This window comes from Diadema antillarum, unplaced genomic scaffold (assembly GCF_040938485.1).
Source record: "Diadema antillarum isolate AM-2024a unplaced genomic scaffold, OU_Dant_1.0 seq00001612_RagTag, whole genome shotgun sequence".
Classification (NCBI taxonomy): domain Eukaryota; kingdom Metazoa; phylum Echinodermata; class Echinoidea; order Diadematoida; family Diadematidae; genus Diadema; species Diadema antillarum.
In genome coordinates this window covers 118496-141311 of record NW_027272325.1, presented here as the reverse complement: position 1 = coordinate 141311, position 22816 = coordinate 118496, and the positions used below count along the sequence as shown (strand labels likewise).

Here is a 22816-nt window from a genome sequence, read left to right as displayed (position 1 = left end):
TACTTAGTCCACAGAATAAATACATGAATATGATGGGATCCAGTACTGTCAGTATGTGATAGCAAATGTGTGTTTTCGGTAAATAATAAACGGGGAAAAAAATATGTACATTGGAAGAGGGTCCTGAGAGAGAGAGACGTAGAGATGAGAAGATTCCTGTGGTCACCCAGTAGCTTGGTCTTGGGGAGGAGAAGGGAGGAGGGGGGGGGGGGGTGGGTCAACATCACGCCTCCTCCTCCTCCTCCATATCCTCGCCCTCCTTCATCTTCTCTAGCTCCTCAATCTGGGACACAATTTGCTGGTGTTCCTGCAGGAGTTGGTCCAACTCGGCCTGCTTCTTGGCCTGGGATTCCTGGTTGGAGGGAGGGGGAGAGAGAGGAGAGATGGGGAAACGTATGATGATTGGTGGAAGGAGATATAGTGATATATACAGAGAGAAAGATAAAATGGAAAGACAGCATATGATACAGACAGAAGATAAAGTCAAAATAGTAGTTGCTAAAGAAGATAGGAGAGATACAACCACTGTCCTTGAGGCATTGCAAGTTATTTCAATAAAAGTACAATTGTATGTAACTTGTGAGTTCAAGGAAAGCATTTAAAAAGTTTTATCCCCGTGAAAGCACAATGTACATATTAAAGACACTTCCCCCTCACTTTCAATTCATACCAAGAATGGCCTAATCCTCACAGCAGTGAAGATTTGAGTGAAATCAAGCAACCTTTGCAATTTAGTGCACCATGCAACACAGTAATGTAATATTTGAAGGCTGCTAATGTGGCTATAGAAAAGCCCCTTTAATTTTGATAAACTAACCAATGACTGGCACTACCCATAATAATCAAAGCAACTCATGCAAGGCTCACCTTAAACTTTTCTGCTGCTTCATCAGCATCACTGTGATTGCTGCTTGATTCTGTGACAGGCAGAAGAGAAAAGACAACAGATATAGAAAGTAAGAAATGTAACGTTAAATCCTTTAAACACAAGTGATTAATCAGGCCTCACACTTCCACTATTGGCAATGACAATAATGAAATTTGTAAAATCCTGAAACACTTTCAAAGTACTTGTAGAAATGCACTGCAAACACTTTATATGACCAAAAGAAAAGAAAAGAAAAGAAAAGAAAAGAAAAGAAAAAACATGCTACACTTCCAGTACTAAGTTGTCTAAGTTGGATCAGGCTAGATAAAGTTTAGTCAACTGTACAAATTTAAAAAAAAAAAAATCAGCTTTCTGATGAAAATACATGTTCTGCCTTACTGGTAATCTCACCATAAATATTATGGGATGGTATTCAAGTGACTGAGACAATGACAGCTGGTGTATCACTATTAAATAGGGTATGAAGTCGATTCATAAAGAGTATGTTTTTCATACTATTGTTGAGATTACTGATTAATGAATTTTATGATGGAAAGGATATCATTCATCAACTTCTATGAACAGAACAATGATACTCTGAGAGGCAGAAGGATGTTAATGCTGCACAGAGTATACAGAGTTAGCACCCTTCTTGCTCTCAAAGAACAAATCACTGTTAACAAAAGTGAGAGGTGCTGCATTACAAATGAATGGGCTAAGTTGAACAGGACTGAGGCAAATCTGTTTCCCCAACAGACACCCTCCTCACGGTATAGAGATTAAAATTCACCATGTTTGTAGACCTGAAAAGGTCCGTCTTGGGTAGAGAAAGAGGAGTAAGAAGGTTGGAAAGATGAGAGAAAATAAGAAAGAGAAGTGAGAGAAAGGAAAAGAAGCAGAAAGAAGAAAGAAACATGGAGGAAATGAGAAGAGGAAGAAATGAAGGAGGTATTCTTTTTGGATAGTCCTGATAAGAACAGCATGTAGACCTGAAAAAGTTTGTTTGGTAGAGGAAAGGCAAAGAAGGATAGGAGATTTAGGGCTCAACAAAAGCAGTGGTCCAGAGGCCTGGGACCACAAGAAGATAAAGTCAGGCCATTAAGCTTCCCAGAAGATTTTCTTTCTGTGGCGCAGGGCAACTAAGATTCAAAATGGATTCCTATGTTGTTGTTGTTTTTTCGATTTTGGGCCGGTAAATTGCTTTTTCAGGCCACAAAAATTTCAGATTTGAGAGCCCTGAACGGGCCACCAGAGAAAGAAGTTATTGTTGAGACCTGGAAGAGAGGAGGAAAAGTGGTAGACATAGAAGCAGTCAGTGAAGAATTGAAGTTATTCTTTCTTGAGGAGTCCTAAAAAAAGATTGTGGTGTAAGAGAGGAATTGTACTGAAAAAGAGAAAGGTTTTTGTTCCCCATCCCAGCAGATTTCCCCACCTGTTGCTTTCCTCTCCTCCTCCTCCAAGTCCACAGTCTTCACCGTCCCGTCCTCCTCCTCCAGCGAGATGACAATGGCCATGCTCCCGCCGTCGTTGCCCCCAGCAACCGCCTCCGCCCCACCTCTTCCCTCCATCATGTCCACGCTCTCCCCCGTCACAGAGGTTAGCTCCATGTCGCCGTTCGCTGGGGAGTTGTTGTGGTCCCCGCCTGTAGGGATCTCCGTCCTGCCGTTCAGGCTGGGAGTGCTGCTACCGGGTTGGCTGCCGGAAGGCCTCGGCTGGCCTGTACCACGTACGTGGATATAAACCTTGTGAATATCTATGCTAGGATTCTGTCTCCAGAGTTCCTCAGCCTACGACATAGTGATACAATTTTCATTCTTTCTCTCTTTTGTAAGTCAATGTATTTTTGTGGTTGCAAAATTACAAGTGTGTGCAGATTATGAAATTTTGTTGTTCCACAGGCTCAAAGTTCAGAGATTGGAGGGAAGAGACTCTAGGAAAGACTGGATAGTATGGCAGCATATTCTCAAAGGCTGATCATGACAACAAATATTATTGACTCATTAAACTTGGTTCCAATCTCCCTTATGACTCATAAACAAGTCTTTGAATTACATTTATTTGTGTGTTAAACACATTACTGCTTCCATGATACATCTTGTCGAATTGAACAGTGCTTCTGAATTTCATGCAGTGAAAGCCAGAGGTATTTCCCCATTCACGAGTAACTGCTGTAACCAGCCACTCCTACAGGTAAATCATGTGGGATGACATTACTCATTCATCGGATAATGTTTGTGAATTATACAAGTCAAACTTGTCATCACACATTTTGAGTACATTGCAGTGTCACATACACATAGTAGGAGCAGAATAAAGCAAACTTGTCCATTGTGAGTGGAGGCTTACTAGCTCCTTGATGCTGAATATAAAAGTACATGTATAAGAATTTGACCTTCATTGCTGACCTATGACCCAAAGGTCAAGCTTACCTGAGTTGTGATCGCCTCCTTCTGTCTCTGACAGCTTGTTGATGTCCAGGACCGATGTCACCGGTGTACTGGCAGGGACGTGGAAGGAGTCCTACATTTTAACACAGCAATGAGAATAGGATGTGATACCATAACCTTGTAGGTTGCCATGGAAACTATTCTCATTTGAAACACCTCATAAGTTTCCTTCACTACCTCCGCGAAGGGAGGAGGTTATGTTTTCATTACCGTTCGTTTGTTTGTTGCTTGTTTGTGGGTTGGTTTGTCCATGTGCAAAATAACTCAAAAAGTTGTGAACGGATTTGGATGAAACTTACAGGAAAGGTTGAGAATATGACACAAGGAACAGATGATTAAATTTTGGTAGTGATCTGGAAATTTTTATGGATTTTATGAAGGATATTCTATATTTTGGCAAGTAGGATGAATGAACTTGGGAGTTTAAGCTACGCATTTTCTTCTCTAGTTTTTGGATGCAAATGGCTTGCACATTCACCACATGAAGTTTGAAATTCACAGTGTACAATTCTCACAACATTCACATCTACTCTTGATTGCCATACTACAATCATATGCAGTATGCCCCCTTAACATTTTTTAAATAACAACTCCATTGAGAGTGAGAAACAGATAAATGGGTAGATAGAGAGATAGATAGACAAACATATGAATATACAGACAAATACAGAGAGAAAGAGAGATATGGCTAGATAGATAGACAAAGTTGGATAGCTAAAGAGGTAGCGAAGTAGATACATAAGGACAGATTGTGAGAGAAAAAGCAAAATAGGTAGAGAGAGAGAGAGAGACAGATAGCTAGATAAATATAAATTGGTGAGGAGATATATAAGTACATAGATAAAGAGAGATTGTGCATGAGGAAAAAAAAAGTAGAGATACAGAGAGATGGCTGGATAGATATACAAAGATGGATAGCTAAATTGAATAGATAAGTAGAGAGATAAAGAGAGATTGTAAGAGAGAAGGGGAAAAAAGTTAGAGAGAGACAGAGAGAGAGATAGGCAGACAGACAGAGATAGAGAAAAGCAGAAAAAGAAAGAGATACTTGACGGGGAGATTCTCACCCGTAATGCATAGACGTCATCAGAGTTGGCAAACTTGGCGTTGCTGTGTATGCTTGGAGGTCTCGTCCCTTCCACACCCTCTGGAGGGTTCTGGGCGTTTGCTCGTGACCCCGCCCTACTCCCAGCTGACCTGGATATTGACCCTGCTCCAGGGGCTGCCAGCACTGCATCAGAGGTCCTGTTTGCAGTACCTACATATTTTCAATATTTGATGACAGAGGGAAAAAAACAAGAGTTAAAACAGTATCCACAGCTGCGGTCACTCTACGCAAAACTACGCGTACATGTAGTTCGCTTCCCGACGACTTCCAGAACTTTTAGCGTGTGGTCACACTAGAAACGAAACTACTTGTAATTTCAGTGATGTGAAGTGAATTGTAGCTTTTTCCTCTTACTGGGAAAAAAAATACAAATGCGCAACAGCATACAAAAGAATGTATAATGTGTGTAAACAATACAAATGGATCTATTGTCACATCACAAACTTTTCACAGTTTCAGCTACGCACGGTCACACTACAAAAACTACGCATAGTTGCATGCGAAGTGCGAAACTTCCCAAGTGCATGCAGGAAGTTTAGCAGGAAGTTTCGCTGGTAACTTTTCAAGAAGTTTGCAGTCACACTGCTTAAACTACGCAAAGCAAAATACTGGGTAGTAAAAACTGCGCATAGTTTTGCAGAGTGTGACCACGCCTTATGATACACATCTTCTGAGAGTGGAGACTATTTTCCTTTATGGTCATTTGCTAAAGGGTTGACCACTTCAAATTTCCCTGCATGGACATTCTTTGTCACAGATTCTGCACACACTGTAAACCCCTTTGACACTGTCACTTCTATTTCCTTTTCCCGTGACTGGCAGCATTACTAAAAATAGCATAAATAGCACAAATTTCCCTCATCAATTACTCAAATGTCATCCAATTTTTGTTTGTTAAAATCATCAAACATATTTTTTTTTTCTGATGTTAACAATGTTATGGTATCATGTGATCACTGTCAAAAACCAAAGTCACCCTTAGTAATATACCACTTAGTTTTGTAACCATGTTCTCTCAACAATCACTGCAAGGACTTCCAACTTCAATACACTCCAAATTTACTTTTGGTATACCTCTTTTTGTATGCCTTAATTCGCATGTGATAAAAATTGTCTGATATGTCTGTCTTCATTCCATATTAAATCATTAGTTGAAACAGGACATGGCATTATGTTACATAAACAAGTTAAGTGTCATGATTTTTATGCACACACACAGATTTATTCATATTTGATCATAATTTTGAACGACTTGTCTGCATTCAAACAGTGACTAACTCATCCTATTCCCATCACAAACCGATGCTCCAAGCTCCCAACAATAAAAAAAAAAACAACAGAATACCAACTAAAATATAATTATGACATTAACTAAAACACTGGTCATGAAAAACAAAACAACTTCCAACTCAAGCAGTGTGCACCTGCACACAGCCTCAAAGACATGTCACCATTAAGTCAAACACAAAAGCTGATCACTGTATTCGAACATAGTGTTGTGGAAATAGAAACAGATTACACAGGAAATTAAAATGAATCAGTTTCATTTATCAAGAGCCAACAGTGAAAGTCAAGGAAATACTTCATACCAGGACAGACATTATCACAGCAAAAACTTCAATAGTTTTGTCAATTTTTCATGAAACCTCATACAACTCACTCTTGTCAAGTTTTCTTACCATGTGGCGTGATAGAAACAGTGATTTCAAATATGCCATCTATATTTGTTGTTGTTTCAAAAACATAAAGAGTAAAAACAATGTGCATTGCAAGGTCAACGAAAGGGTTAATAAGATAGGACTTGATTGGTGAATAATATGCAGCATAAAAGATTTTAAAAAAAGGATATATTTGCGAGTTAGTTTCTATTTGATTGCTCTCTACAAGTCTGAATCCATCAAAGATAAAATATGATAAACATTCAGTAAAAATAGGTTGTGATTCTAGAATAATTAGAGCTATTGAGTGCAAGGTACAATTCTGTCACATTCTAAACATATTACTCCCCTACAAAGGAAGGAAAAGTAACAAGCATGTCACTGTATTAGTCTGCCTACTGCAGAATGTGTGCATAAGCTTCTGTAAAGTAAAACTAAAAAAAAAGAAGAAAAAAAAAGAAGAAAAAAGCCTGTTAAGGAATGGTGAGTGCAGTCATTTGTGTAAAAAATACAGTTTGTACATCTACTATGTGAGAATTTTCATCATTGAATACTCTAAGATTATCATTAATGGATGTTGTGATTAAAAGTAAGATGATGGTAATAGATGCACTGAGAGTAATGGTATTCTAAAGAGACACAAAAATTAATCACGGAGCAGCAACCTTGTTTTTTACAACCAGTACTCATCCTACTGAGAATGCATTTCATCGAGCATCGAGGATATTCATAACCGACAGGATGGCTACAGTCGTCATCTTTCTTTTGGGAAAAACAAAAAAGAAATATATGTGGTACTTCATACTGATTTGAGGTTTGTTGTGACCATTTATTAAAAACCTTCTTGTACATGTCTAGTGACTGAAGACAATGGAAATTTACGTACATTGCTGTGTTAAAAAGCGCCAATTTTAACTAGCTAGTTGTAAGTGCACTATGTATTGGTGTTAAGTCTGCGATTTACCTGGGAGGCGAGTCAGCCGGACTCTGTTGCCGCCCTCGTCCGACGTCTGGGGCAGGCCGCGGCTGCTGTAGAAGTATGGGGCGGGCACGGGGGGCCGCGAGGCGCTTTGCGACGACTTCGGTCGGTCCTTTGGGCTGGAGTACTGGACGACGGGGTGTGGGTTTTGGGGGTTGCGGAAACTCCTGCAAAGAGATTGGAAAGTTTGAACAGCAGTTACATAGCTTCTGTCCTTGATGGCTGGCTCTGGAAAATGACAATATTTCTTACGGAGAAAGGAGCTCAAATTGAGCTTTAGAAGAATTTCACACTAATAATGAGATTATTACTATTGCTATTTCCTCAAGTAATTCAGAACTTCTTGGCTTGGCATTTACCTCACTATGTACGTGGCAAAATTTTTATAGTTACTTGTATCTAGGAATCTACTTGTTTGGGTCATGTAACCAATACTTTTCCTGATTTTTCTATTACAGGTGTTCTGGGGTTGAGCTGCAATTTTTCAAAACAAAATCCAAACCAAAGAGTGTTTTACTCAGTGTTGAAATCATATATTGATGCATCACTTAACTTAAAAGATTAAAAGGATGTTTGCCCTGATGGAAACATTGTTTTGAATATCAAAAGTGAAGGAAAAGCAACGGATCATGCTCAATTTGACAGAATTTATCATTGTCATATTTAGATAACAATAAGTTATGATTATAAGTAAATATCAACTTAACATCAACAGATAAAACAGTGCTTTGTTTGTTTCCAATTTCTGTTGTTACCTTATGACGAGTGGAGTATCTTTATTACTGGGCGGCATTTTCCTCTTTTTATGTTTCCCTGGCTGTGTCCGACTTGCTGCCATCAAATTATGTACACTTGAAGCATTACCCTGAAATGACAAAAGACATTAAATCATTAGGCATCAGTGGACATCATTGTACAATCGATTTCAAAACCTGAAGTCTTTGCAAAAAGAAATCTTTGTTTTGTGAAAGAAGGAGTATGCTATTTATAAAAATAAATCTTTATTTTGTGAAAGAAGGAGTATGCTGTTTTGAAGTAACAGGGAAAATAGTAACTACAGAGCAAAGACAAGTTTTACGTATTTCCAAACAATCGTTTAAAATGTGAATAGTTTTTAGATTTGGAAAGCCACTTCAATTTGACATAGCCTGTGTGAAAGAAAAATATAAGGCTGACCTACATAAGTACATGTGAGTATTAATAGCTTGTGATCTAGGAATTAGAAATCCATGGTTGTCTTTAAATATGCCATTGTATCATAACTTCACCTGGCATAAAAGAACAGAAATAATTTCAAAGTGTATCACAACTGGAAATATAAGAGTACTTCAAACACTCTCTCACACACATGTGCATACACACAAATACTAATCTATACAATGTAAACAAGGTACCATCCCTCCACCCCCCCACCCCATGTCTGAAAATCTAATTTTGTCCAGTGCATGAACAGGTGCAAGATGGCACACTTTTCAGGGCCATATAAGAGGGATACAATAAATGAATATAAAACAAATGATAAACAACATTGAGAAAAAAAAAAACAGAGAAGATATCCCTTACCTTGCATATCCTTTTGTAGCACTCCACGAGTCCTACCAAGCTTCGGTCACTCTCCTTGGAGGCCAGGTCAATGCTGTCCAGCATGCTCTCAATGACCTGTACCTCCTGGACGGGCTGGTCACTCGCCCCGCTGGACAGGGAGCGCAGGTCCTCAAAGTGGGTGACGCCGTCGTTGGACGCTGGGACGTAGTTCCTGGCTGATTTCCTGCGAGGGAGTGGACGTGTGGGGAAGAAAGGGTTAAAGTGAGACACTCTGGGGTGCCTAAAAAAATATATTACCCGAGATTATGGTAAGTGTTTTGTAGTGGTCTTTTTTTTTGAGCAGCAGGCACTCCATCAGCAAACATTATACACACACAAACATATATATATATATATATATATATATATATATATATATATATATATATATATATATATATATATACATTTAGAATGATATCTATCAATTTCCATTCAAATGGTATATGGACAGTGTAATAAAAGCACAGAATATGGTACACACACACACAAACACACACACAAACAAGTCTCATTTGGGTTACTCCTCCCCCCTCCATTTTTTTTTGTTTTGGGAGGGGGGAAGGGGATTTGCTGTGACAAAAAAAAGAAGCTTTTCTTCAAGAGTGGATTCAACATGAAGGTAGAATGAACACACAACAGTTTTTAAGGAAATCTGACCAATCACATTAGGTTTACATCGTTTAAATATCAGGAGACCATCACCTACAACTTTCAGTGGTCATCTCAATGATGGATGTGTACTGCAATCTATATTAAAGTCTGCTTTCATCAATTTTCTCCATTATTCTGGCTTACCTTGTGACCGCCTGTAGGTCCGGGCGGGGACTGATCACATGATGAGAGGGACTGTGGTACTCGTGACGTGGTACTTTTGGCTTGGCCCTCTGTTGGTAGAAGGTTTAAATTTTCTTTAATTTTTTTTTTCAAGTCTGAAGTCAGCGTAGAACACTACATTACCAGCATTACTGGTATATCAGGCAGGATATCTTATTGATTGCCATTGATTTATTGACTGCCATTAATGAGGTGTTAGATGATTACATAGGTGAAATCTAATTTCACCCATTCAGGCCCTAAAAAAAAAAAGAACAGAAATGAGAGCATTTCAAAGTTTTCATTTTCACCTCAATCACTGGGATAATTGGTTTCTCTGGTAGGAAAAGTACAATTTCATCAACACCTAGACAAGTGTACATCAATGCTATATAAAGCCATTCATAATTTATTACCACAGAGTTTATGTTCCCGTATTACATTAAGAGAATATTATCATAACGTACGGAATAATGATAGAACTGTATTTTTACCCATACCAATGACGAATTGTTTAAAGCGAAGTCCGTTTTATAATGCATCTAAGTTATTTAATAATTTACCCCGAAATATTAGAAATATTGATAATTTAAGCTCTTTTACGCAAGCAATTCAGAAAGTAAATTTCCAGATATTATATCATTTTTTCTTGCCACTCATCTGTAACAAATCTTTGTGTTATTTTTATTAGTTTTGATTACGCATATCATTTTCGTCACAGTTTGATTTTGTTGTTATCAAAATTTACTCCAAGTCATTTTATACTTGTACTCATATTTGTTCCAATTTTAGTTCTGTTCACTGTATGCTATTTATGTTGTGTTTTGTCAGGTTTTTTTAAATATTATTATTCTTGTACCTGTTCCTCTGTTTTTGATTAAGTTTTGTAAATTCTTATGCACGGCCTTGCTGAAAAGCAGCTTCAAAGCTGATAGCAGGCTTTTTACCGTGTTGAAATAAATAAATAAATCAAATCAAATCAAATCAAATCAAATCAAATCAAATCAAATCAATGTTCTTTTATGACAAAGGGGGGGGGAGAGAAGGATAGTCTTTCATTTGGCTATGACACAGTTAAAAAAGAATACATTAAAGTTGATAAAGATTATGGTAGCTTTCAGGGTAAGAAATGAAACTCTCACAGACTGGTATGCTGCTGAGGTAGCAAAAATTACGTAAGTTAATATATTGCTGGTTTTCTATGTGTTGCGACCAATATCTAAAATATGGTGGATTCCGAAAAAGTGGCTGCTACTTTGTGTTTCTGGTCAAAATAGTACCAAAATCATTGCTTTGCATGTATAGTCACTGTTCAAACATAGCGCTGCACTCAGAAAGCACAGAGTCACTGCTCAACTCATACAAGATAGCTAAGAACCAATGTATGACAGCATTGTGCACTGATGCCAGATGAAATTTCACCCTTGCACATCTGTTACCCATCTTTTCTGAGAAACAGAGGACAATGCACACAGTATGTTCGCATGGAGCAAACCACATTTTATAATAATTAATTTTAATAATAAATCTGTCTGCGTACCAATCTAAGAGCATTTGCTAAGCAAAAACTGTCATGAGAGTCAATCCAGAGTGAACTGTTATATATGACAAAGTCCAAAGGACCATCATGCCTAATGTACAGGACAAAATGATGTGTAATATAAATGTATAAAAGAAAACAAAAGCAATGATACAAATGCACTAATTTACATGAAATGCATCACGCATCATAATGTCAATGGTCAATATTTTGGTTTCTGAATATGATGCCCCCCATAACCATCTTTGTGTACGGTAGTTCTGTCAAGATGTAGTAACATATTTCATGCTGCTGTGCAGTTTCTGAGATTTGCTTACAATTTCTAAGACAGTATGCATCAATGGACAGACATCCTAAAAACATTAGGCCTCTTTTACCACTTTCATGACTGAGGAATAAAAAAAGAAGAATCACATCATAAATGTATGTTCCTACACCAACACCGCCTCAGTTATAGAGAAAACAAAAAAATTACAAAGTGCAGTGGAGAGAGAGGGCGCAAGGGGCAACCAATGCAACATATATGAAAGGGAGACGGAAAGAGGAGAGAGGGAGAGGGACAGGGAGATATATTATAGAGGGAGAGAAGAGAGAGAGAGGGTGTACGAGAGAGGTAAGAGAGGTAGAAAGAGTGTGCATGAGTGTGTGTGCATGAGTGTGTGTGTGTGTGTGTCTGTGCCTATGTGTGTGAGGGAGAGAGAGGGAGAAAGAAGAGAGAGAAAATGTATGTGTAGAGGGAGAGAGGGAGAGATGGGTACAAAATGTAGATGATATTACATGCTACCCTTCTTCAAATAAAAGGGCCCATCTACACGGAAGCAATATGAGCAAATCACTTTACTTTATCACAGTTCTGCGGGCTGTAATTACCACCCAAAGAGGTTATGCATTCACAATTAATAGCGACGGTATTTAGCAGCCAGATAATGGCTGATGACTGGGACGACGTAATTGGACATGATGGGAGGTAATCTATTACCTACAAAACTCATATTGCTTCAAACTCGCCAGATTTTAATATGCTGGGCCTAGGGGGAAGACGGAATCTCAGGCCAACTAATTGGCAATTATGCTCATTCCATTGGCGGAGGCCATGGCAGACCAGTAACTCTAACCTATATGCAGAAGTTAATGCTTTTTTGGGGGGGTTAAATGTGAGGCTTACAGTGAGAATTAACTCCTGAAGTGGTAAATATGCTGTCAATCCCAAGACCATTAAATGACACTGTAACATACAACATGTAGGCCATTAGATAAAAAGTGATTGCAGAAATTGCTCCATCTCTCCCTTATCTTTTCCCATTTGCCAACAAATCTTCCCTGCAGTTTCCTGTCTATAATCATTATCGATTCAATTTCTGTCTGTCTATCTCTTTCTCAATGCTTCCATTATATTAAATCCATTTTTCAACGTATCTGCCAATCTCCATTTTCATCCCATCTGGCCTGGTATCTGTGCGTTCTACTCCCCGTAACTCTTGCCTCTCCACTCTGTGATTCTGTTTCTCCTTTGTACCCACTTCTATCCTGCTCCCATTACACGCAGCATCCATCGGTTGCTAGGCGACGGGCAGCATCAATTGACAGTAACTTGGGCGATGCATTAAAGGTAGGCACAATTGAAGAGATCACTACAACAATAACCTTTCACCCGGTTTATGAAAAGAGGGGGGAGGGGGTGAAGGCAATCACAGACCATCAGCTGTGACTGATGATGTTTAAGTACACGTATGTAACATATATTTTGAGATGGTCCAAACATATATAAGTTCTGACTACCAAGTTTTCAAATAAATCTATGGTTAATGAAGGCAGTTTGCAGTGGTTTGTGAGCAAATTGAATACTAAACTTCCAGGCTCAGAAGGATTAGAAAAAAACCAATGAATTCTGGTTAGTGCCCTGTACAAAAACTTTTTGACTATTATAACATAACAAGAGCATACATTTAGATTAGAGTACACATAAATCTATACGGTGTGTAAAAGGTAATTGCTATTCAATTTGAAAAAGAAAAAGATATAGCTAAGCGTACATTGACATAGGAATGCAGAGCATCTGTACTTGGCTTGATTCATTAATGTATTTAGCCTTTGAAGGAAGCCTGAAATTCACGGGTTTAATGGCCCAAGGCCAATAACATTTTCAGATATTGAATAAACAGCAAGAAGGAAAAAAGTTCAGATTGATTCGAGATAATAGGAGAGGGGGAGACGACCAGATGTATTTTTCCTTTCATCAATCAATTGATGCTACCACGATGCAGCTGAAATGAATACATTTGGTATGAAACGCAGGTCGTTTCATGCGCATACTACCGCTGTGCATGTTGAACATGGAATGTACATTCCTGTATTGATGGCACAGTGTACATTCCATTCATGACAAAGTGTAGGCCATCAGGACTATCAAATGAAGTTGGCACTCTGGGGCCACCACATGTTTATTAAAGACACATGCTGAACTGGATGAGTCTTGTGCCTTACCAGTAAACTTGAGATGAATACAATTTAGTTTAATATGTTAAAGAGGAACCCTCAAATTTTGACAGCAGCTGCTAAAGAGGAATTATGTCAAAGGGTTTAAATGATATTAGATTGCGAGACCATAAAACCTTGAGGGGGAAATGGCTCACATTCGCTATGGGTGTATGCTATCACAGATCTAATATCTGGAATGAAAAGAGCATCATATCCCCCTCTCCTCAGAAGCGGATCTAGAGGGGGGGGGGGGGGGGGGGGGTTGCAACCCCCCCCCCAAAAAAAAAAAAAAAAAAAAAAAAAAATCCGGGGACCATTTTTTAAAAAATCTTATCTTTTTTTTAAAACATGTAATTCAATTTTTTTCTATTTATGTATTTATTTTATTTATTATTATTATTATTATCATTATTATTATTATTTCTTTTTTTTTTTAGGCTGACAGTGCTTATTCCAAGGTCCCCAATTCTTTGTATCTGTGTTGTCAACTGGCCTTACATTGCAGGAAAATGCAACTAAATTTTACAAATTTTCATGGGGGGGTTAATTTGGCAATGACCTCTATACCAAAAATAGTGGTGTTTTAGATGCAAGAAAACGCCATTTTCACACACAGATTTTCAAAAATTCTCCCTACTGTGGGAGGGGGGAAACCCCCCTCCCACATCCTCCCCCGCTCCCTCGCTCCGCTCGGGCTTGGTCGCTACGCTCCCTCGCATACTGCCCCCAACCCCCCCTTTATAAAAAGCTAGATCCGCCCCTGCTCCTCCCCCCCCCCCCCAATCACAAGGCCTATACTTCTATTCTGACTAAGGTCCGAGATCAGATACAGTCGCAAAGAATTAGTCCGTCCTGTTACCAGGGTGAAATGAAACACAAGAAAACTGGGGTCCTTTTGGAGTGATAACTCACAAAGCAAACTACTGGTACTTAAAACTTGAATATAGTCTTCATTTCAGTGGTCAACATAGGAGGTATTACAGAAAATTATACATTTGTACTTCTGACTTCATTCCATGTGTGGAAACAGTAAAGAAAATCTACTTAAACCTTATAAACTTTTGAACATGCATTCAATGAACAGGAAGAAGAAGAGAAAACTTACCTTTATCGGTAATGGCTGGAAACCCTTGCCATCTCCCCTCTTCCTGACCATGACATCATGTCGATGTTGCTGCTTGGGTTGGCCCGGTATAGGCAGGTGGAGGCGCAGGGGTGGAGCATAGGGGAGGTTGGGAGGAATGTAGCAGTAGGGGTGAGACCGTGAGGGAGGGGAGTAGAGTTGAAAGGGATGAGCGGGGATATTGGGGGAGATGAAATCAGAGTTAAACTCGTTAGTACGGAAGTACGGCCGCACGGCGTCTGTCCGACTGTCAGCCGGGGCCAGCCCTATCTTGCCCGAGCCTGGTCGTACCCTCCCCCCTTGCACCGCCCCAGTCTGGACTACGTTATTGTATGCACGCTGTGAGAGGAGCGTTGCTGCGCCCCTGGGGTGCCTCGTGCTGGTCCAACGCTCCTTCATGCCCCTGTTCTCATTGGTTGACACAATAAGCCGTTTTCCCGCCGTCCAGTCTGGATTCAGGACTTGGACCATCCCCGCCTGATTGGATCCCGCCCCGCCCTGCCCGCCCCGCCCACATTCAACTGGTCCCTCGTCCCCCTATGCACAACACACAAAACAGATGCAGGAGCATAATCTGTGCTGTTTCCAGTAGGACATGCCGCTGGACATTTCACTGTCAAAGCTTTCACAGCATGTGATGTGACACACTCCTTTGAAACACTTGATAAATCATTCAAAGTTGCAGAAACTGGACAAAAATCACAACATAACATGGCCACCAATGTGATGGATTGTCAATAAGAAGCAAGTTTAAAACACAGAATGATAATATGGTGGCACACAATTGTGAAAGGTGTACAGGGAATGTACATGTAAATGGAGACTCTTCCTGTAGTTATTAAATGCTCATTGGTAAATTTTGTTTTTTAATGCAAATAGTAGGCTCCCCATGAAGAGAGAAAAGGGTATGGATCTGCATAAAAAAAGGACAACATAGATAAGATCGTAATTGAAAATACTGATTCTGTATTAAACTAATCTTTGAATTCTTCAGCAATTAACTTAATTGTAAAGAAAAGCATGTAAATGGACTTTGGTGAAATGATGCTCATGTATTTGTACATCTATTCATATTCCATCTAACAAAACAATTAGCAGGAGACACGTCATGATATACGAATGGACATTGCTAGATGGCCCTACTCAGCAGGATCAGACTGACCTGTTACGGGGTCAAGAACACTGACCATCATAGCGATAAATGGTTGACTAAGATGACTAAAATTCATGTGCTAATTCATTTGTAACATTTAACAAACAAAATAAACGCAATCCACAGAGGTAATTATGATGACAACAGACCAACTTTTGTAATAAAGCTACCCCACATGAGAGAGGGGGCATAATCAAATATCTGTGGTATACAGAAATATTCCAATGCATCCAAAAGAGTCAGCTAAATCTTTAATAGTGGATGGAAGCCTGTCAAATGACAATAACAATCAGGAGAGAAAAAAAAGAAATCAAACTGACTTTTATCACAGCAAAACTGATCAACAAAAGAGCATCACTCGCAGACAATCTGTACTCAGCAGATAAGCGTGAAAGAGGATGGACTACAACGTGTGATAGCATCTGAGGGATGTCATTTAAAAAAAAAGAAGAAGAGAGATAGAAGAAACCCCTAAGGGAATCTGACTCCTGTGTGTGACAAGATGATCACATTTCAGACAGGAGGAAAAAAAAAGAAAGAAAGAAAAAGAAAACAGTAAGTAAAGAGAGAGAGACTTTGAATAATAGAACTGAGCTCTCTCACACTCCACAAAGGCGTAATTTGTGCTTTTCATTCAAACCCAAACCTGGGAAAATATATTTGATGCCTCAGAGAATGACAATACGAAGACATCCTAGTGGGAGGTGAGGAGGGGAAAAAAGACAGAATTATTCACGGAAAATTGGGTCAAGAAATGGATTGCGGGATGCCAAACAACCTGGCTGACAAAGAAGCATGAGGAGAAAAAACCTCGCCACAAATTTTACACGGGAGAATGACATGATTTGATATCGTTTTCCTTCATGGTGATGAAAAGATAGAGTCGATGAGTTGGAAAACTTATCTGAATTTTCAGCTTTCACTCTCTCCATCTTTGAAATTCCTGTGTTGATAATTCTATAAAGTTGCTGGTAATGCACTGTTGTTGTTTTTCCCCTACAAATTTCCTGTTTGCCCATAAAAATAATGATGACTGCCTATTCAATTACAAAGTACTGATGGAATGAAAAGTGTGACATTTCATCGCATCCATACAAATCTATTCAATAAATGTCACTCATGCCCTAGAACTGTACAAATTACAACCACTTTCTCTTCTCCTTTTTTTAAAAACTGTCAATACGCAGTTTGAAATCGCTAGAGTTGCCCATAAATGACAGCATTTTAAAATCTCTACCTGATCAAACCTTTTCACTGGTACAGTGAACTTTAAAACGGAAATAAAGTGACTCTTCCCTGCGTTTATAATGACAAGCAGTGCAATAAGCCCCATACACTAATGATATAAATTATACTAGTATTAATTTCTCTGGGATGAATGCAGACATGAAATTTAAACTCTGATGCTATGTCTTGTAAGCATCGAGGAAGACCTCCAAAAAACACACTTTGGAATGGAAGAATGTATGAAATCTGAACAACTTATCAATGTCAGTGTATATAGTGAATCAATCTGTGATACAACTATCTAAATCCCAGAGTAAACATTGACGTGAGAATGTGATAGGAACAGACACTCAACATAAATGCTGTAAGCTACCAATTTACAAATTGCCTTTTGAATTATAGTACGGGATGTACAAATGTACACATATACATAATACATGTTCACCTCATGTAGTCAGACGCATACACTGTTCATGGTTGGAGAGGTTACAATGGCATATAATATCTATATAGATACACAGTTTGGTATCTCTTCCTACCTGTCTGGTGTGATAGCTTGAAGAGGGCTGTCCCTGGTAGACCACACCCCTGGGCCTGGCCAGGGGAGGAATGCGCTGTACCTGCTGCTTGTTGCTGGGAAGCCCGTAAGCATCCTGGGGATACAAAATAAATGATGTTGTGACTTTGAGACCGGGTATAAACATGACATCACAGTGTCCATAGACATACATAGACATCTATTTCACTGGGGTACACAATTGTATCTCACTCAAAGCATTCTAATCTGTCTACTTTTTTCATCTTTGAACATTCAAACCACAGTACATGTACTATCACGCAACTGGTTTGACATCCTACACGTGTACACATAAATACAAATATGAATTTACTGAAAAGTACCTGTGCACAGGCAGTGTCAAGCAGTCATTTGTTGTTTGTTTATTTTTTAAAGCACATACACAACTTTGCAATGATATTACTGACCATGTACATTACTACTCTAGTAAATCTACATGTAGTGGTTCTTCATCAATCTTGCAGTTTCTCATTAACCTTGCCAGGGCCTTGAAAACACCTGTTTATGTCCGCCTGAGGCGTTGCATTAAACCAAAAGTAAATGAAGATTTTGTATATTGGTGATAGATGAGACACCGGTACTCTATTCAACAAGGTATTAAAGGCTAAGATAAACAGTGTGATCATCTCATCTTTCACCTCCAGCAAACTATTGTACAACCATCTCACCTGTTACCATTCACAATTTGTACAAATTTGTCAGTGGATATCTGGTGAGATCAAGATCAAGTTTATTGAGTCTTCAGTTTAAAGGGGCATTCCAGCCCAGTTAAAAGCTCATCTTAAAGGAAAGGGTAAAATTTCATGAGCACAGTAGTGAAAATTTGATCAAAGTTGAATAAAAAGTACTAAGATAGAGAGGTGACGAAATTGTGAAGAGTTGATAATTATTTTTTTGCAACACAGTTCTCTTGATATGAATATATGCATATGGTTGAGCTGATGATGTCATCGCCTCACAATTTTCCATTCATCGTATATGAACAATTGACAAAAATTCAATTTTTTTGCTATATTTTGTAAAATGTAATATCATTCCTGAGTAACTTCATAATAATGATCACTCATGCTAAGATTTGAGAATGGGGAACAAATTCACTTGAACAAAGCCTGGAATTTCAAGATTTTGTATACAAACTATATATGGCAAATTGTGCGGGGATGACGACATGACACTCACTCATTTGCATACTGACTGTACACAAAGTGCTTTATGAAAATCAGTGAAACTTCACAATTTCATAACTTTCTTAAATCCAAATTTGATCACATTTTAGCCATTATGCTTTAGATTTCACTCTGTCTTATCAAACTATCTTTTAACAGCACCAAAATTCCCCTTTAAGGGAAAGTTAAGAAATACAAATGTATGGATGAGTGACAAACAATTCAAAAGTTATGTTCATTGTAATGCCTACAATATCTTCAGTGCCAAAGGTACTGACTGAACAGACAAACAAACCTCTATTCACAGTGTCCATCATGAATACAAAGATACACACAAACACATACTGACACAAACTCATAATTGCTCCATATTCCTTTATGACCCCAATTGAGTGCATATTATCAAATAAAGACGCAAACATGATAAGTGCACCACTGCACACATTTGTTTGACATTTGAAGTGTTCCAGTAATAAATGGGCTTGAAGTTCTGATTGTTCATGCAATCAAACCATTTTTGGGGAGTTACTTTTGCTGTTTTTTGCTGCATCAGAGATGAAAGAATACTTTAAGTGACTTTTGACTGCAGCTTTCATATGTCACCTAGAGCGAAATACATTCGGCAATTGTGACGGCTATGTAAACTGAAACTGTGATAATTGCTCATATGAGTCAATATCTCTCAGGGTATGTTGTCAGAAAGCAAGTGTATACCAGGTACTTTGAATTAACATAGTTTTGATCAACTCTGAACATGTCACGTATGGATACTTGCTCAATTAATGGTATAATGGCAAAAACACTGTATAACGGTATTAAACACTGTTTTCTTCCCCTTACAATATGTTGACACATATAAAATTCAATACTGCAGAATTAGATGGGATAGTTCCTCATTGTGCACTACTACTTGCGAATTACAAGTGTCTAGGAATGGGAATCCAATGACGGATTGAAGGCTGCTACTGAATGTTGCAGGTTAAAAGCCCCCTGGGCCTGCTGGTCTATTCGACAATACTTTTGGTGCTACCTCAATATCAGCATGAGTTATGGTACCTGACTGTAACAGCAGTATTAAAATTGCACGAAAGACATCAACAGCAAGAATTCAAAGTCCAAGACATACAAAAACACATTCAACATTTTGACCCAGAGTCAACCATCTACATGCCAAATTGTATCATGATCACCCCATCATCCAATAAGTCCAACAGAGCCACTATCTTAAAAATGCATTGCTATTGCACACACCAGTTGTGCAGTTGGCTTTCTCAGGGTTAATCCAAGAGCTGCAAGTTTAGAAGTGACTGACAGGCAGCAGACAGACCAGAGGGGTAGCAATGTTTGGAATCCTGCAGAGGAGGCCAACTCCATGAAAATATTCCCAGACAGACAATGTCAAACGTCTGGCACTTTTTCTTCACTGCCAAGTCATCTGCGTCCAGTTCCCACGATAACTAAAGACAACCTAGAGTGTATTGTAGGAACATGGAATCCAGAGTCCTACACTGCGCACACCGATATTTCAAAATGGGTGGATTATCTAGCTGAATTACCTTTCTCTGTTATCATTATCTGGTATCAGTTGTACTACCTGTAATCCACTGAATACAAAAAGAAACTCTTCAAGCATCGCAACACACCGACTTTAATACCGGGAAATACATCAATGTATACTTCAAATTGGTGGACTAGCAAGTTTCAGTCTCTGGTATATGTATCATGCTACAATGTATCTGGTAACATGTAATTCAGTCATTCAACTTTCCGCATTTCATGGAAAACATCAGCATCTGTTCATATATTCATTTGTTTTTGTTTTTTTTTGCCAGTTAAAATCTTCTTTGATGCTTTTAGGTAACAATTCCTGTAAATGCCTCAGAAAGACTGTGATACAAAGTACATATCTGTAGGTGTAACAATGTTTGATAGGGGCAGGGTAAAGATACACTGTACTTGATCATTAGGGGGTAAACCAGTCATCAAGAAGGAAGAAATGCAGGCCAACCAGCCCTCTCTTTTCTTGCTCTGATTATAATGTTCTGTGTCCTGAGGAAAGGAGGACTGTATATAAACTCATACCTTTTTTCTTTTTTTTCTTTTTTTTTGGGGGGGGGGGGGTGTGCATATACTATCCATGTATACAAACCACATGTGGTAAATCTTTTGAGACATTTTAAGCACGATATGGTATAGCATGTACATGTGTTGTCTCATCCTGCTTTCTTTTGAATTCTGATTCGCACGACTGAACGGAATCAAATGTTGCTGAGAAATTAGGCTGGAATCCAATGGTTGCTAAGCAATTAATGGGACCACTCTGTTGTCGGGGGCAAAGAGTAAGAGGTTTACAACTTAGCACGAGTCTGTGTCTTGAATTCAGTGGCACTGTATTTGTGTAGATTTGGCATGGCCTCTGATGACTGTATTAGACCGAAACAATAGTATGAAGTTTCAAGTCTGAGTGAACCACTTAAAGCAACTGAATAACAAGACAACTGGAAGCCGGTAAAAGATCATTCTTCCATTCCTTCATGTCTCTCCCATGGTGAAGAACTCATGCAGCAGAAGCATGAATGGGGGAACTTCTACAAGCTTTCATGATTAAAATCACAATGCAAAACCTGCTCTATCTGAAAATTTGGCCTGTCACTTTGTTGACATCTTTAAAGGCTCTGCAATTTACACTGATGGTGGAGATATCACAGAGTCTGCATCAAGACCTTGTCTCTGTCATAAGCATGAGAATACAACATCAACCTTTGTCCGTGTAGACAAATCTTAAGTGGTCTCACACACAAAACACAGATCTGTATCTGTCAGAGAGTTGTTGAGTACACTTAAAAGCAAAATATTTCAGTTGGAAATGCAGAGCAAATATATCAACCAACCCTTCACCCTAAAAAAAAAGAGGTACCGGTAATGAGGTAGTTTGCATAAAAGAAATGAGATTTCTCCTATCAAAGTTGTTACTCCCCTAGAATATAGAGAAGTACATATTTGAACTCACTATGAAGGAAAAAGAAAATATCACTTCAAACATTTTTTTTTTGTTCAACTCATGAAACTGATTGCTAATGAAAGTGCTTTTGACAAGTTGGTGAAGGTAAAATGCTTACTGTAAGACAAATTTTATATATCATCGTATTTCTCAGAGAAAGTATTACTCACTGTTGCTGGTATTAGATTTAGATGAGATGCAAAATGCATATTCTAAATGTTTTATCTATTTATTTTCTTACACGAGGAACATACAAGGTATGCAGGCTCTTGATTCTTGAAGATAAACTAATGACTATTAAAAAATTATGAACCCAAGAGTGATAACTTGATTAGCTGTGACTTAGAAGGGCTTCCACAGCAACAAACTTCAGAATATGTTTACTCTTCTTCTTCTGGACAAAGTAATGGATGTTACAGCGATAAACATTGAGACCACGCAAGCAGTGCAAGCTAAGCTTCGATTTGGTCAAGCAGTCCATCATTTCAAAAAACAATTGAATTGATTGACTATTGATTTTAGCTCTCACTTTAGGATAGAACACGGGCACAGTGTGATAGTCTTATATCACTGCATGTCACAAAAGAGAATCAAGCTTGTGTATGCACTTTCATTGATCTTGAGAGAGTTTCAACAAACAAAGTGAGGCAGGAGAATGCAGCTAAGAGTGGTGAAGGTCACCAACAATAAGAGTAGCTCTCCCTCTCTTTCGCTCTCTGTCTAGAAAGAGGTGCTAATACAAACTGGTAGAGTCTTCTATCTGAGACAAGTGTGTTAACAGATTCTGTTCTCTGGAATGGTATCATTTACATGTATCAACATCTTTATCTATTGTATCAATTCCCTAAATAACAAATGTTAAAAAGCAGGAATAAAGCTCAAAATTGAAACAACAATGAAGGCACAAAACAGAAAATCGACTTGAAAGAATGGCTGAAGCTAAGACTTACGTGTGAAAGGAAGGCTCCTGTCAAGTTTTTGGGCAGCTCACGATGATGGTGATACGGTTTCCTCACGGGCATTGCGCTGTATGTCAGCATCGTGTGAGAGCTAGCCGGAGGCAGATCTGCACTGGGTTCCACGCTCTTCAT

At 38.7% G+C, this 22816-nt stretch overlaps 1 protein-coding gene across 1 annotated transcript; it reads right to left on the bottom strand.

Annotated features, from left to right (window-relative positions):
• Positions 1-223: 223 nt before the first annotated feature.
• On the bottom strand, positions 224-22816 carry LOC139711117 (uncharacterized). The gene is made up of 12 exons (XM_071623032.1): positions 22676-22816; positions 17521-17634; positions 14584-14655; positions 9443-9531; positions 8624-8828; positions 7816-7925; positions 7046-7227; positions 4383-4573; positions 3298-3388; positions 2301-2585; positions 868-917; positions 224-352 (listed from the first exon to the last, which is right to left on the bottom strand). The coding sequence occupies exons 1-12, from the start codon at positions 22814-22816 to the stop codon at positions 224-226; spliced, it is 1659 nt and encodes a 552-aa protein (XP_071479133.1).

Bases quoted from the DNA above. Each gene is read 5' to 3' on its own strand.
- LOC139711117 (XM_071623032.1), bottom strand. From the start codon at position 22,816: ATGAAGAGCGTGGAACCCAGTGCAGATCTGCCTCCGGCTAGCTCTCAC. The intron at 7,926-8,623 runs GTAAGGGATATC...TTGTCATTTCAG, and splicing joins GCTACAAAAGGATATGCAAG to GGTAATGCTTCAAGTGTACA. The intron at 2,586-3,297 runs GTAAGCTTGACC...TACGTGGTACAG, and splicing joins AGGAGGCGATCACAACTCAG to GCCAGCCGAGGCCTTCCGGC.